Source organism: Berghia stephanieae, chromosome 8 (genome assembly GCF_034508935.2).
Source record: "Berghia stephanieae isolate SIO BIC M18660-M18661 chromosome 8, UCSD_Bste_1.3, whole genome shotgun sequence".
In the NCBI taxonomy this organism is placed as follows: domain Eukaryota; kingdom Metazoa; phylum Mollusca; class Gastropoda; order Nudibranchia; family Aeolidiidae; genus Berghia; species Berghia stephanieae.
Window position 1 is genome coordinate 9,117,864 of NC_088367.1, and position 15,011 is coordinate 9,132,874.

Here is a 15,011-nt window from a genome sequence, read left to right on the forward strand (position 1 = left end):
ATTGGGTGAATAATTGAACCCCACACGCACACAAACACACACACCAACCCCCCCACCCAAATTTGTTTCGCCTACTATGTACTCTAGACTAGGCTATTATGTAATAATATTACTCGTAACGAAAAATAAGAAAAGAAAAGAAGCTAGGCTAAAAATATTTAAATCGCCCTTGTCTGGTGTTTTGCTTTACTTCGTTCGAAGTCCTAGGCTGGGGCAGGAAATGCTCGTTATTTCTGAGTTGACCTCTTTTTCATACTCGCTACTTGCATGCTAATTTTATTGACCCAAATAAGAGAAAAAAACGGGGATTTAGATTTTACTCGCTATTTCCGAGTTCTCGCTATTTCCGAGTTCTCGCTATTTCCGAGTATGTTACTTTCATGTTCTACTGTATATTCATTCATTATGTTGAGTTATTGATTGAGTTTGCCTTGTACAAATTGACTCACCCTAGGTGACCAAGAGAGTATCAGAGCTGATTCTCCAGAACCATCCAGCATATGCAGCAGAGTTACAGCGGGTGATGGAATTACAGAGGACTCTCCAAGCTGCTGGTAAAGTCTGTCACAATGGCCGGCGGTAAGAAGAAGTCTTACTTGTATTTCATTTGTTTTAAAATTTGTGTGTGTGTGTGGGGGGGGGGGGGGTTGTTTTTTTTGTTTTGATTTTTTTTAATGTTTTTAAAATTTTATCTTCATCATTTTAAAATGCAAGCTTATCTTATTGTTTTCTTTTAGTTTTTGTTCTTTTTGGTGTTTTTGTTCTTTTTGGTGTTTTTGTTCTTTTTGGTGTTGTTGTTGTTCTTTTTTGACAGAGTTTAGAAAGGCTTTCATTGAAGACTAGTTTTTTAGACGTTGCTTTTTTGTAGTGTTTACTTTGAACGTACTATTTTAGTTATGATAGTGATAGGCTTTAATCACACTTTGGTTACATGAGGAAATTACTGGTTGCTTTTTGTAGTGTTTACTTTGAATGTACTATTTTAGTTATGATAGTGATAGGCTTTAATCACACTTTGGTTACATGAGAAAATTACTGGTTGCTTTTTTTTTTCTCTCCAAAGTTTTGTTTTAACTCATGACTTTGGAGGAAAACTTGATAAGAAGATAATATGATAAAATAAGTTAAAACATCACAAATGGACCAGCGTGGCTCAGTCCCAAGTTCGACAACCCACCTTGTTGTGTGGCCTTGAGCAAGTCACCCTGCCCTAGCTCACTTTATGGCGCTGTTGTGTGGCTGATGCCTGGGTTATTCCAGTCTTCCCTTGGAACAGACCCTAAAGACAAATTTCCCCTTGGGGATGAATAAAGGGAATTTTATTTTATTTATTTTCAAATAACCAAAGCTAAAAGTCATTTAATTATTTATTTATTTATTTATTTTCAGAGAGCTCAGTCGAGCCAGGGAGAGTTTCACCATTACTAGTCTAGGCTTGCTGTCCAACTACAGAAAACGACAACAGCTTATTAGTCTGTTGAAATCCCTGCGGACTATCAAGACACTACAAAGGACAGATCTCAGACTACGTGAAATGATGGAGGTAGACACTGCGTTTGTTCGAAATGTCGATATTAGCTATCCATTTAGAATATTCATTATTTTTATTTATTGTTTGATTTTTTTGTTTATCTATTTATCTATCTAGTTTACTCTACTAATGGATTTATTTAAATTTTCATTGTTTGGGCCCATGGAGCCGGTTTCTATTGTGTGAAACGGACAATAGCAATTGCTTGCTATCCTTTGGATAGGACGCTAGTCTATCGCAAAGTACTTTCCGCCAAATCTAACAGACTCAGCTACCCATTCAGTGCTGAGTGGACCGGGGGTCAGAAAAAATCTGCGCCGACTGCACCTGGAATCGATCTTGGTCCCTTTTCCTGTGAGGCAAGTGCTCTACCAACTGAGCTACTGGGACTCCCTTGGGTGTAGTAGTGTAGTAATTGGGTAATTAATCATATGTATTTATCTTATTATTTTTATGATGTAATAATATTTATCTTTTTAGTGATATTCAACTGCTTGTCTATATAAAACACTTGCTCTTGATGTAACGGTATTCAACTATAAGTATAAGTAATATCCTGTAATATTGGAGACTAAAGACATGTTGGTTTCTTTCAGTTATTAACATTGTCTCATGTATTTTGTTTGTCTCGTCACCAGGAAGAAGATTACAGTGGGGCCATTCAGTTATGCTTGGAGTGTCAGCAGGCAGCCAGCACGTTTAAACACTACAAATGTATCAGGTGAGAGACACTACAAATGTATCAGGTGAGAAACACTACAAATGTATCAGGTGAGAACCACTACAAATGTATCAGGTGAGAAACACTACAAATGTATCAGGTGAGAAACACTACAAATGTATCAGGTGAGAGACACTACGAATGTATCAGGTGAGAGACACTACAAATGTATCAGGTGAGAGACACTACAAATGTATCAGGTGAGAACCACTACAAATGTATCAGGTGAGAGACACTACAAATGTATCAGGTGAGAGACACTACAAATGTATCAGGTGAGAACCACTACAAATGTATCAGGTGAGAGACACTACAAATGTATCAGGTGAGAGACACTACAAATGTATCAGGTGAGAGACACTACAAATGTATCAGGTGAGAACCACTACAAATGTATCAGGTGAGAGACACTACAAATGTATCAGGTGAGAAACACTACAAATGTATCAGGTGAGAGACACTACAAATGTATCAGGTGAGAGACACTACAAATGTATCAGGTGAGAAACACTACAAATGTATCAGGTGAGAACCACTACAAATGTATCAGGTGAGAAACACTACAAATGTATCAGGTGAGAGACACTACAAATGTATCAGGTGAGAAACACTACAAATGTATCAGGTGAGAAACACTACAAATGTATCAGGTGAGAGACACTACAAATGTATCAGGTGAGAACCACTACAAATGTATCAGGTGAGAAACACTACAAATGTATCAGGTGAGAAACACTACAAATGTATCAGGTGAGAGACACTACAAATGTATCAGGTGAGAGACACTACAAATGTATCAGGTGAGAACCACTACAAATGTATCAGGTGAGAGACACTACAAATGTATCAGGTGAGAGACACTACAAATGTATCAGGTGAGAAACACTACAAATGTATCAGGTGAGAGACACTACAAATGTATCAGGTGAGAGACACTACAAATGTATCAGGTGAGAGACACTACAAATGTATCAGGTGAGAACCACTACAAATGTATCAGGTGAGAGACACTACAAATGTATCAGGTGAGAACCACTACAAATGTATCAGGTGAGAGACACTACAAATGTATCAGGTGAGAGACACTACAAATGTATCAGGTGAGAACCACTACAAATGTATCAGGTGAGAACCACTACAAATGTATCAGGTGAGAGACACTACAAATGTATCAGGTGAGAACCACTACAAATGTATCAGGTGAGAGACACTACAAATGTATCAGGTGAGAACCACTACAAATGTATCAGGTGAGAGACACTACAAATGTATCAGGTGAGAGACACTACAAATGTATCAGGTGAGAACCACTACAAATGTATCAGGTGAGAAACACTACAAATGTATCAGGTGAGAGAGACATACATGCTATTTTATTAATTAATTCAATCTAGGTGGTCTAGTGCTATGACACTCACTTTCGGATTGGAAGGTCCTGGGTTCGAACCTCGCTTGGCGCATAGTTGAATCCTTGGAAAAGTCTCTTTACTCACATTCTCTCACCTTACTCAGGTGTAAAATGAGTACCTGGCCATTAACAGCGTTGTGTCTGTCCGGAAAAAAAAAATTGTACTATCGCCTAACAGGCGTCATGTCTCGTTCTACATGTTAAGTGTTGCTGTTGGCTAGGGAACCCATTGTAAAGTGCTTTGAGCATGTTTAGTGGATATTGCTCTGTATAAAAGCTCAATTTTTAAATTTATTTTCAATCATTCATCCATTGATTCAATTATTCACCAATTCATTCACTCGTCTTTTGAATCCTTTATTTTGTTGTCCGTACCAGTGAACTGAGTTCCAAACTCCAAGACACACTGGAGACGATAGAGGAACAACTGGACACAGCCCTGGCCAAAACATGTGCAGGTTTTGACGAGGCTCATTACAACAAGGTGCAGATGGCCTATCGCAGTCTAGGGAAAACACAGGTAACTCTCTAAATGGATAGAATCAAATGTTTAGAGGTACAGATGGCCTATCGCAGTCTAGGGAAAACACAGGTAACTCTCTAAATGGATATTATCAAATGTTTAGAGGTACAGATGGCCTATCGCAGTCTAGGGACAACACAGGTAATTCTCTAAATGGATAGAATCAAATGTTTAGAGGTACAGATGGCCTATCGCAGTCTAGGGAAAACACAGGTAACTCTCTAAATGGATATAATCAAATGTTTAGAGGTACAGATGGCCTATCGCAGTCTAGGGAAAACACAGGTAACTCTCTAAATGGATATTATCAAATGTTTAGAGGTACAGATGGCCTGTCGCAGTCTAGGGAAAACACAGGTAACTCTCTAAATGGATATAATCAAATGTTTAGAGGTACAGATGGCCTATCGCAGTCTAGGGAAAACACAGGTAACTCTCTAAATGGATAGAATCAAATGTTTAGAATTTGTTTATTGTACAGTCCACTCCGGATAATCCCAACTTTCGGTTAATCGCAACATTTCCCAAGTAACGGAATTAATTCTATATAAAATTCACTGGTTAATTGCAACAAACTTCGGTTAATCGTAACATTTTTGGCTTCAGAAGAGGAAAATTCAAGAAATCAATCAAATAAAATCTCATGATTAAATGTCATCCATGGTGAAATCGTGACAGGTCAAAGAATGGAGAGTGGGCGGGGTTTAATGCGACAGTAGTGTGTCACCACTCTATTACAGACAAAAGAGGGGCTTTGCAGTATGGGCTTGTAATGTCATCTGTGGCCATTAAATAGGCGAGGGGGCTGGCATAGTCTTGACAACAGGTAAACAATGACAGTTGTAAAGAGAGACCTGTGCGTTATCCTTTGTTTTGGGATTGACAACTGTGACCAACGAGTTTGGTGAGAGCTTACTGTCTCTCATCACGTCACGTCTAATCTCTTTGACTCTTATAAATATTGAGAACAAATGAGTGAAAGTTAATCCAATCTATCTGAATAAAGTGTCAACTTGCATCAAAGCTGATTTTGCCTTGCTTGTCAAAATCGATACAGGGCTGCCATATAGTTTTTATTTCAATCAAATTGCTCACTATGTGAGCTTCTTATTTGTGTTCTGAAAATAGTTGGGAAAATGTGGAAAAATAGGATTTAATTGTAGTTTAACTGAGTTTATTATTTGGTTGATATGAAGAGGAGATGATTTTGTGTTTGCGTTTTGAGTTTTGTTTGCATGCATCTCTACCTTCCATTTGTCTCACCACCCCAGACAGCCATGGACCAGCTTCACATGCATTTTGCCAGTGCAATCCACAATACCGCCTTCACCATTGTGTTAGGATATGTAGAACTTGCGTCTGGGTCAGGGGGAAAGGAAAACTTCCAGAAACGTCATTACCCAGATCTGTGCAAGGTGGGTGGTAATATGTTTATAAAAACCTTGCCATCTTGCTTATATCTTTTGCCTTATGTGAAATGTAATATCTATCTTATTTAGAAAGATTCAAGTATCAAAAGTGCCTTCACTAAAATATCGTAGATTTATCTTACACAGGTGCGTGCTCCTTAATTTCTTAATTTGTTAATCTGATACCATTGTGTTATTTTTACTTGACATAGAATATCACGATAGAGACTTTCACCCCGTGCCTGGTGGATTTATGCAGAGCATTGTGGGAAGTGATGAGGAGTTATTATCAGACCATCAAGTGGCACGAGGCCAATGATAAGGATGTGGAGGAGACACAAACACAACAAGGTATTGCTCTCTCTCTTTTCTCTCTCTCTCTCTCTCTCTCTCTCTCTCTCTCTCTCTCTCTCTCTCTCTCTCTCTCTCTCTCTCTCTCTCTCTCTCTCTCTCTCTCTCATTTTTATTACAACACTCAACAATGTACATTTATTTACTTTTAAATCGTTTTTCTAGGTAGATTTACTTGAATCCAATTGGATAAGCCATTGACATTAATGACACCTGACCTCTTCACCTTTATTAACTAAACAGAAGATTTATCCAATTAGAGTATTATTTTTTCCATTCATAATCTTGTGAACAAGACATTTTTTTTTCTTTTACTGTGAAAATCAAGAACTTGTGCAATTAACATTATTAATCATTCAGGTTTACCTAAGGAATGAATGAATATTGCTTCACTGTCTCTTTATACCAGTCATCTGCATGTTTTGCGGCAGCAAATTTTGGCAAATTTCCCAAAATCGGCAAATCGTGGCTAATTTTGGGAAAATTGGCAAATCACGCGGCAAATTTTGGGGAAAATAAAGAAGAGAAAACAAAATAACGAGAGAAAAAAGTGCGAAACTTGAGAAATGTTGCAGCTTTGCCTGGGCCCAAACCAAGGGAAGCTACTCTCTACGGATAATGATCCTTTAAAATCTTTGTAACAACGCTATTCACAGTCATTTCATTTCTCAAGTCAAATAAATGTAATAAATTGTCTTTTATATATATATATATTTTTTTTTTTTTTTTGTATTGCGTGTTAATTTTTACTGAAACACTTAGTTCTCCTCGGCAAATTTTTTGGCAAATTTTAGCTCCCAATTTGGCAAAAAATGCAGATGACAGCTTTATCGCTTGCCATGAACGATGTGTGTGTGTTTTTTGAGTGTTTCAGTCTGTTATTTCCATAATAGAAAATATATTCCTTTATTATGTTACGTACAAAAATACAGAAGATGCCAGCGATGCAGTAGAAGCAAGTTTCAATCGTCGTTACGTGTGGGAAAAGTTGGAATATGGCAGAGGTCGAGTTTGGCAGGATGTTCAGCAGAAAGTAAAGACTTTTTTTTCCAGTTGTGATTTGAGTCGGTTCAAGCTGGACGAGTTCATCTACGTGCTGGATATCGTCAACAGGTTTGTGCAGATTTGTGGTCTTGTGGTAACATTTTAACAATGCGGCTAGGTGGTCTTTTGGCATGACACTTGCCTTCAGACCGGAAGGTCCAGGGTTTGAGTCCCGCTCTGAGCAGCGCATACTTGAGTACTTGAATATGCATTTTACTCGCATTTTCTCACCACACTCAGATGTAAAATAAGTACCTGTCCATTAGCAACTTTGTTTCTGTCTGAAAAATTGTAATATCGCCTAACAGGCATCATAAATTTCCGTTACAACTATGAGGCCACAACAGGTTATCAGACCTACAGCGTGTCTAATATATATTAACATGCATTCAAGTAGCTTTGTCAAAACCTTTCATGATAAAGGAAAGTCCACTTGTCAATCATTCATATATTCATTTCTTCAATGACTCTCAGATTGATAGAGATTGGTGAAGAGTTTTGTGGGTCCAAGTCCGAAGGTCTCCAGGAGTCGTTGAAACAACAGAGTCTGTCTTACTTCACCGCCCATCATCACACTCGTATGGACGAGCTCAGGATGTTCTTGGAGAATGAAGCGTGGGAAATGTGTCCCGTTAGATCCAACTTCAATATCATGCATTTGATGGTAGGTGTAATGCATTTGATGGTAGGTGTAATGCAATTGATGGTAGGTGTAATGCATTTGATGGTAGATGTAATGCATTTGATGGTAGATGTAATGCATTTGATGGTAGGTGTAATGCATTTGATGGTAGGTGTAATACATTTGATGGTAGATGTAATGCATTTGATGGTAGGTGTAATGCATTTGATGGTAGGTGTAATGCATTTGATGGTAGGTGTAATGCATTTGATGGTAGGTGTAATGCATTTGATGGTAGATGTAATGCATTTGATGGTAGGTGTAATGCATTTGATGGTAGGTGTAATGCATTTGATGGTAGATGTAATGCATTTGATGGTAGGTGTAATGCATTTGATGGTAGGTGTAATGCATTTGATGGTAGGTGTAATGCATTTGATGGTAGATGTAATGCATTTGATGGTAGGTGTAATGCATTTGATGGTAGGTGTAATGCATTTGATGGTAGGTGTAATGCATTTGATGGTAGGTGTAATGCATTTGATGGTAGGTGTAATGCATTTGATGGTAGGTGTAACCTAATTGATGGCAACGACCAACTTTCTGGATCTAATGGGGTAGGTTCAAATCGACATGCACATACATTATGGATTTGATTTAACATTGTTGTAATGGACAACATTTTGCTTTGTTTTGAGAATATTTCTGTGACAACAAATGTTCAAATTCCTGAATCATGAAGTTTCAATCTCTGAAAGGTCATGCCAAATATTATTCTTCCGTTTTTAAGTAAGTCGTGTATTTTATTTATGTTTTTATTGGGTTTTTTTTGTTGGCTGAAGAAGGGTTTTGATCATTTTTGATATTTTATTATTTTTTGGAAGCTGTTCTATTCATTTTTGTTTATTACTTTTTACAGTCCACAGCTTCTAGCAGCTTTAGTATCGCTTTGAAATTTAATGGATTGGGAAGAATCCCATCTCCTATCGGTCACTTTGTGGTTTTTTGAGTTTTCTTCATCATATTTGAAAAAAAAAAAAACCCGAAAGGAAATTTTCCCGATATAATTGAGAAAGAGAATTTTATGTTATCACTTCATTATCTGGAATTGTCATTAGTTTTTCAATATCTTTGAATCTCTATCTTTTTTTCTTTTAACGCAGGAATTTCGTTTCCTTCGTAAATGGGCCAACAACAACCTCAGCCTATCCAAGCCTGAATCAAAGATAGATAACTCACAAGTTTCCGACAAAGAAGACAAGAGTTACTTCCTTACTTATCTTCATGAAGGCAGTCCTTTTGATAAACCACCAGAGGAGGAGGAAAATGAGGATGTTTTCTCAGGAAGTGGAGTAAGAATTTTTTTTCATTATTTTTGGTACATTTTTATTTTCTTATTATGATTTCATTTTGATTAAAATATGATATAGTTTGCGACTGAAAATGATCGGATTATGCATGCAAATTTTTCAACAATTATTAATAGACAGATCAAAAGCTTTTTTTAGATTGATTACAAACCAGCTCTTCCTTTTGTTTATCTCATTAAAACTTTTGATTTATTTATGATTCTCTATTCAATTGATTCTTTATTATATTTGCAAGGTTTGAATTTACCCTAAGATGTTGCTATATCAAATCTGGTCATACTTGGCATAAATAGTTAATTCTGCTGTTAAAAATAAACAAAACAATAAAAAATGTGAGCTTTTCTATTGACTAATATTTGGGCACTGGAATCACTGTAAGTATTAAGTATTACCTATAGTTCCAATTTAACGATATTATGCTCTTAATATCAGATGTTTTATCGTCTTTTAAAACGTTTGCCTGACGTATTGTTCTTGAATTTGATGTTTTATCTGTAAAATGTTCCTGAAATTTGGAATTGAGGGTAGGCATGCCTGCTAATATCTGCTAAATGTGCTCAAAGCACTTTACTAGGAATCCCATGCTGACAGTAACATTTTAAATCAGGGACATGACAAGATATCTCAAAGGCGCAATCACAGCCTTTTTGTTTTCTTTCTGAGACGGCTATGTGGTCTTGTGGCATGACACTTACCTGTGGAATGCTAGAAGGTCTAGGGTTAGAATTTCGCTCTGAGCGGTCCATAGTTGAGTCCTTGGAAAAGGCGCTTTACTGTCATTCTCTCAGTAAAATGAGTATCTGGCCGATAATTGGTGGTCTCTGGTCTCGGACTGAAAAAATGGTAATATCGCCTTACAAGCGTCGTGTCTCGTCCTACATGTTAAGTGTTTCTCTTGCCTTGGGACCCCTTATGAAATGCTTTAAGCATGGATATTGCGCTATAGACATGCTTATGTTTTTTGTTGTATTTTTTGAGACAATGCTATTTATAGTCAGGAGTAAAGCCTTGAAACTTAGATCAACAAGTCATACCACTAAACCAAAAAACTGCACAAAAGGAGAAAATTACAGGAGAAATTATGATTTGAAAGAAATTTTAATCTCCCTTCTAAAGGTTTAATATTATAGGCTTTTTTAAAATAGAAATGAAAAATGAGAGGGATTAATGGGAACTAGAATTTTTGTTTGTTTTGTTTGTTTTTTTTTACTTAATTATTTTTTCAGAGATCAAGAGCTGTGTTTTTCTTTGATGTGTTCAATTGGATTTAAACATTTTTGTTGGGTATTGAGTTTTGAACTTTGCTTCCTTTCTATGTAGCATAGAGATGATAAGAATGTGAAGTGGCAGAGTTGCTAAGGCATTGCATTGTGACCCAGTAGGTCCTGGATTTTGAGCCTGCTTGAGACCCTTTTATTTTATTCTTTGGCAAGATTATTTATTCCTAATATGCTTACGTAGGAAAACATGTTTGATCCCTCTTAACAACAGACATTTGTCTGATGGACAATATATATTCTTTCAAGGGATGCCCAGAGTGATGCCATCAAAGATGCCTTGGTGGAAGGGTGTGGTTATTTTTTCCAGAGATAAGAAGTAAATCAAAATCTTTGGGGTTTTTTTTTCAGAATGAAGACAGTTATGCCGATTCTGATAGTGACCAAGACATCCCAGATGAACTGAAGAAAGATTACATTGATGAGCTCACTGGAGAGACTTATTCATACAAGTAATTTCTCTTTAGAAGTTGTTGGGTCCTTAAATATGGAGATTGTGATAAAAGATTAATGCTCATGATAATTTATGAAAACGATGTCAATTGTTAAATTATAATAAGTAATCAAATGGTCAATGAAGTGATTTACATAATGACATTTTATTTAGTTTACATTGTTGATTTACATAGTTGGATCTCAGTAAAGCATTGCTTGCATTAATGCCACTCGGCAAGTATAATTATTCCAACTAATTACTGTTGTGTGTTTCCTCACTTAATTAAACATTAATAATTAATAATCATTTTAAGGGATTTATTTACAAAGTAAAATGTCCGAACTACTTTTATTTAGCTCTTTAAAAAATCTAATTATATTCTTGAAACTATCATTTAAGTTTCTCCAATTTGATTTGACAATCAACAGTGAGTCTTTTCATTTCCTAACCTATTTTGAAGTAATTGAAATAAGTACGAGTAACTTCAAACAAAGACTGTCAATTTGCAAGTTCCATAAGGTTTCACTTTAATTTTTTTTTTTTTTGTTACCTCTGCTATCTTGGTCTTCAAGTATTTGTTCTCAAATTCCTCTTATAAATGAATGCTTTTACTCCAACTAGACATGGCCGTCGACGGAGTTCCAGTCGCAGTCATCGGCACAAACAAGGTCCTCTCATCACCAACACAACCCTCAATGTACTCAGAGTTTTGGGTATGTTCAATTTGGTTCTTGCATCAGTAATAGTTCATTACTGTTTTCTTTGATATTCAGATTTTTTTACTTCAAATGTCTATTCCATAATCACAGTGGCCAACTGTCCTGATGAAATCGGGATTGTCTCAATTTGGCAATCTGATAGAAATTTACAGAAAACAAAAATTGGACTGTTTATGTCAGTGGAAATGACCCTTGCATGTCCCAGGATTAACCTTTTCTGACCAGCAAATTGAAACAAGGAACAGAAAACGATTTCAGTCTAGATTATATCATATAATTATCTAAATATTTTGTTGTTTTGGGGTCATGATGGTATTGTGCCTTAGGCTGTCCCGTTTAAGCACAATGAAAAGTTGTCCGTTATGCATGACAAGTCTGTCTCTGATTAAATAAAATATAGAAAAGGAATCTTTTAAATTCTGACACAGTGGAGTTGTCATTATGTATGATAAGTCTGTCTCTGATAAAATATAGAAAAGGAATCTTTTAAATGCTGGCACAGTGGAGCAGTCATTATGCATGATAAGTCTGTCTCTGATAAAATATAGAAAAGGAATCTTTTAAATGCTGGCACAGTGGAGTTGTCATTATGTATGATAAGTCTGTCTCTGATAAGATAAAATATAGAAAAGGAATCTTTTAAATGCTGGCACAGTGGAGTTGTCATTATGTATAAGTCTGTCTCTGATAAGATAAAATATAGAAAAGGAATCTTTTAAATGCTGACACAGTGGAGTTGTCATTATGCATGATAAGTCTGTCTCTGATAAGATAAAATATAGAAAAGGAATCTTTTAAATGCTGGCACAGTGGAGTTGTCATTATGTATGATAAGTCTGTCTCTGATAAGATAAAATATAGAAAAGGAATCTTTTAAATTCTGACACAGTGGAGTTGTCATTATGTATGATAAGTCTTGTCTCTGATAAGATAAAATATAGAAAAGGAATCTTTTAAATGCTGGCACAGTGGAGAACCTAAAAAATATTTTGGTCTCCCCAAAATGTAAATATGATTGCATTGAAATTGTTTTAATTGTTAATAAAAATATCGGCTTTGAGATGATTCCTGTTAAATTTTCATTTTGTTTTTGTTGTAATCCATATTTCTATGGCATGTCTTCTTTTTTTAAAATATCCATCATCATTATCTTCATCATCATCATCATCATCATCATCAACAAAGTCAACCATTGCGATAACCCAAGTAGTTAATAAGCATATTCTTTTTCGACCAGTTGAGACTAAGAGGCATACTGGTGCTCCTCAAGGTTGTGTATTGTCCCCTGTATTATTCACAATATACACGAATGACTGTAGAAGTCAAAACCTGAGTGTACCTTTAATAAAGTTTGCAGATGACACCGCTCTTCAAGGCCTCATAACAAATGGCAACGAAGTGGCTTATAGGCAAGAAATTGATAGATTTGTGTCTTGGTGTGATGCCCACCACCTAGAGCTTAACATAAGCAAGACAAAGGAGCTAGTGATTGACTTTAGGAGAGTGAAGGAACCGATAGAACCGTTAAAATTAAAGGACCAATTCGTCCAGCGAGTTCCTCACTACAAATACCTTGGTGTAACGATTGATGACAGGCTCAAGTGGGATGAACACTTGAAAATAATTAGGCATAAGATGTGCAGACGTACATATTTTTTATCAAAACTCTCTCAGTTTAGAATAGATAAAACCCTCTGCACATTATTTTATAGAGCAGTAATCGAAAGTGTTTTGTCATTTTGTATAACAGCTTGGGGAGGCAATTGCTTAGCAGTGGAAAGGAACAAAATAAATTCAAATATTAAAAAATCCATTAAACGCTATATAAATGATGTTGACGATGTAGATCTTTTATACGAGAAATTTTGTATAAATAAAATAACTAAAATATTAAATGACCAGTATCATCCACTAAGACCATCAATTATTATGTCAGAAAGAAGTGGTCGCCCTTTCTCTATTTCAACGAAAACAGAGAGACACCGAAAATCTTTTCTGCCGTCCAGTATTAGGCTTTATAACAACAAGCAATAATCATTTTATATAATTATTTCTCATTTTTACTTTTTAAAAATATAAATATTAATTTATTAATTTATTTGTTTTGCAATCTTTTCAATTTTCAATTTATAGTGACAGTTTTAACTATTTTACAGTGTTGATATTATTCATATTATAAAGCGCAGCTCTGGTTATAGAGCTGCTCCTTTTTTTTTATATATACATCCTATTTCCATTGTATTTTTATCTTATTGTGTAAATTATAACACGTCTGTACAAAAAATTTCCTTTTTGGGATGCAATAAAGTATTATTATTATTATTATTATTATTATATTATTATTATTATTATGCCCCCTGAATCCTTTTAAAATTTATCTTTATAAAAACAATCTATAAAAAGCAAAAGAAATATATTGAAAATGAATAAAGTTAACATCTGTGCTGTTGATAAATGAATATTAACAAATTGTGTGAATATTGCATAGGATTAAAGAGATTTTTATTTTGTTTTGTTTCTTTAGGTAAATATCTCCAAATGATTTCCATTCTCAAGCCCATAGCATTTGAAGTCATCACTTGTATCTCTCAACTCTATGATTATTATTTCTACACGGTAAGTCTAGGAAGATGTCAGACAGGAGTGTCTATAGTAAAGTAGAATGGCAGTTACTTTTGATTGCTTCTCCCTAGTTAAGTGATAAAACACTGATTTTGCGGCTTTGTGGTCTTGTTGTATGATATTCGATTTCGGATCAGAAGATCTTGAGTTCGAGCCTCGCTTGGTGCATGATTGAGTCCTTGAGAAAAGCTCCTTACATACTTTCTCTCACCGTACTCAGGTGTAAAATGAGTACCTGGCTGTTAACAGCGTTGTCTTTGATAGAAAAAAAATGTGATATCGCCTAACAGGCGTTAAGTCACGTCTTACATGTTAAGTATTGCTGTTGGCCAGGGACCCATTGTAAAGCTTTGAGCATGTTTAGTGGATATTGCACGATATAAAATTTTCCCCCCCCCCCAATTTTTTTTTTTTAAGTTCAAGTTTTTTTGAAAATTTTACTTAAATGTCAAAATATAAGCAAAAATATGCAATATATAAACCCGTGAAATAGTGATTCATAATCACGTCATCATTATGCCGACATTTTGACCTGTAAATCGTCAACTGCTATGATTGGATTTTTGTTACCAAAAACACAAAGACATTATTAAAACAATCCGACTCTTATTTGGTTAAAAAAAAAGCAAGCGATTTTTTTTCTTGGTTCATAGGAGTTGGGTATGACAAAGTCTTTAAATTTTTAATGTATTTTATTTATTAATTACGGTATTTCTTTATTTTCTTTCTTTTTTTATTTAGTAATTAATTAATTTTTTGGTCTTGTTTTGGTATATTTGTCATAGGTTTATCACAAATGCTTTGAGAGTATAGATGACCTGTAAGCTTTACCAGAAATAGCACCTTGATAATTTTTTTCCCACATCACTTTGATTATCAATAGACCAAGTGGATTAGACTTACCATTGGATTCAGTGTCAGATCGTTAGACTGATGAAGTTGGTAGATATTATCTTTTGTTTGGCTTTTGACACTGAT

General features: G+C 35.4%; 1 protein-coding gene across 2 annotated transcripts in view; it reads left to right on the plus strand.

The window, feature by feature from the left end:
* Window positions 1-15,011, plus strand: part of LOC144978127 (syndetin-like) — a 45,146-nt gene that overhangs the window by 8,712 nt on the left and 21,423 nt on the right. For both annotated transcript variants that reach the window (XM_078923774.1, XM_078923773.1), the window contains exons 6-17: window positions 455-579; window positions 1,390-1,543; window positions 2,170-2,252; window positions 4,039-4,180; window positions 5,455-5,598; window positions 5,805-5,943; window positions 6,876-7,056; window positions 7,462-7,651; window positions 8,773-8,961; window positions 10,608-10,708; window positions 11,314-11,405; window positions 13,936-14,027. In XM_078923774.1, coding sequence (XP_078779900.1) covers window positions 455-579; window positions 1,390-1,543; window positions 2,170-2,252; window positions 4,039-4,180; window positions 5,455-5,598; window positions 5,805-5,943; window positions 6,876-7,056; window positions 7,462-7,651; window positions 8,773-8,961; window positions 10,608-10,708; window positions 11,314-11,405; window positions 13,936-14,027 — 1,632 coding nt within the window. The remainder of the gene's footprint in view (window positions 1-454; window positions 580-1,389; window positions 1,544-2,169; window positions 2,253-4,038; window positions 4,181-5,454; window positions 5,599-5,804; window positions 5,944-6,875; window positions 7,057-7,461; window positions 7,652-8,772; window positions 8,962-10,607; window positions 10,709-11,313; window positions 11,406-13,935; window positions 14,028-15,011) is intronic.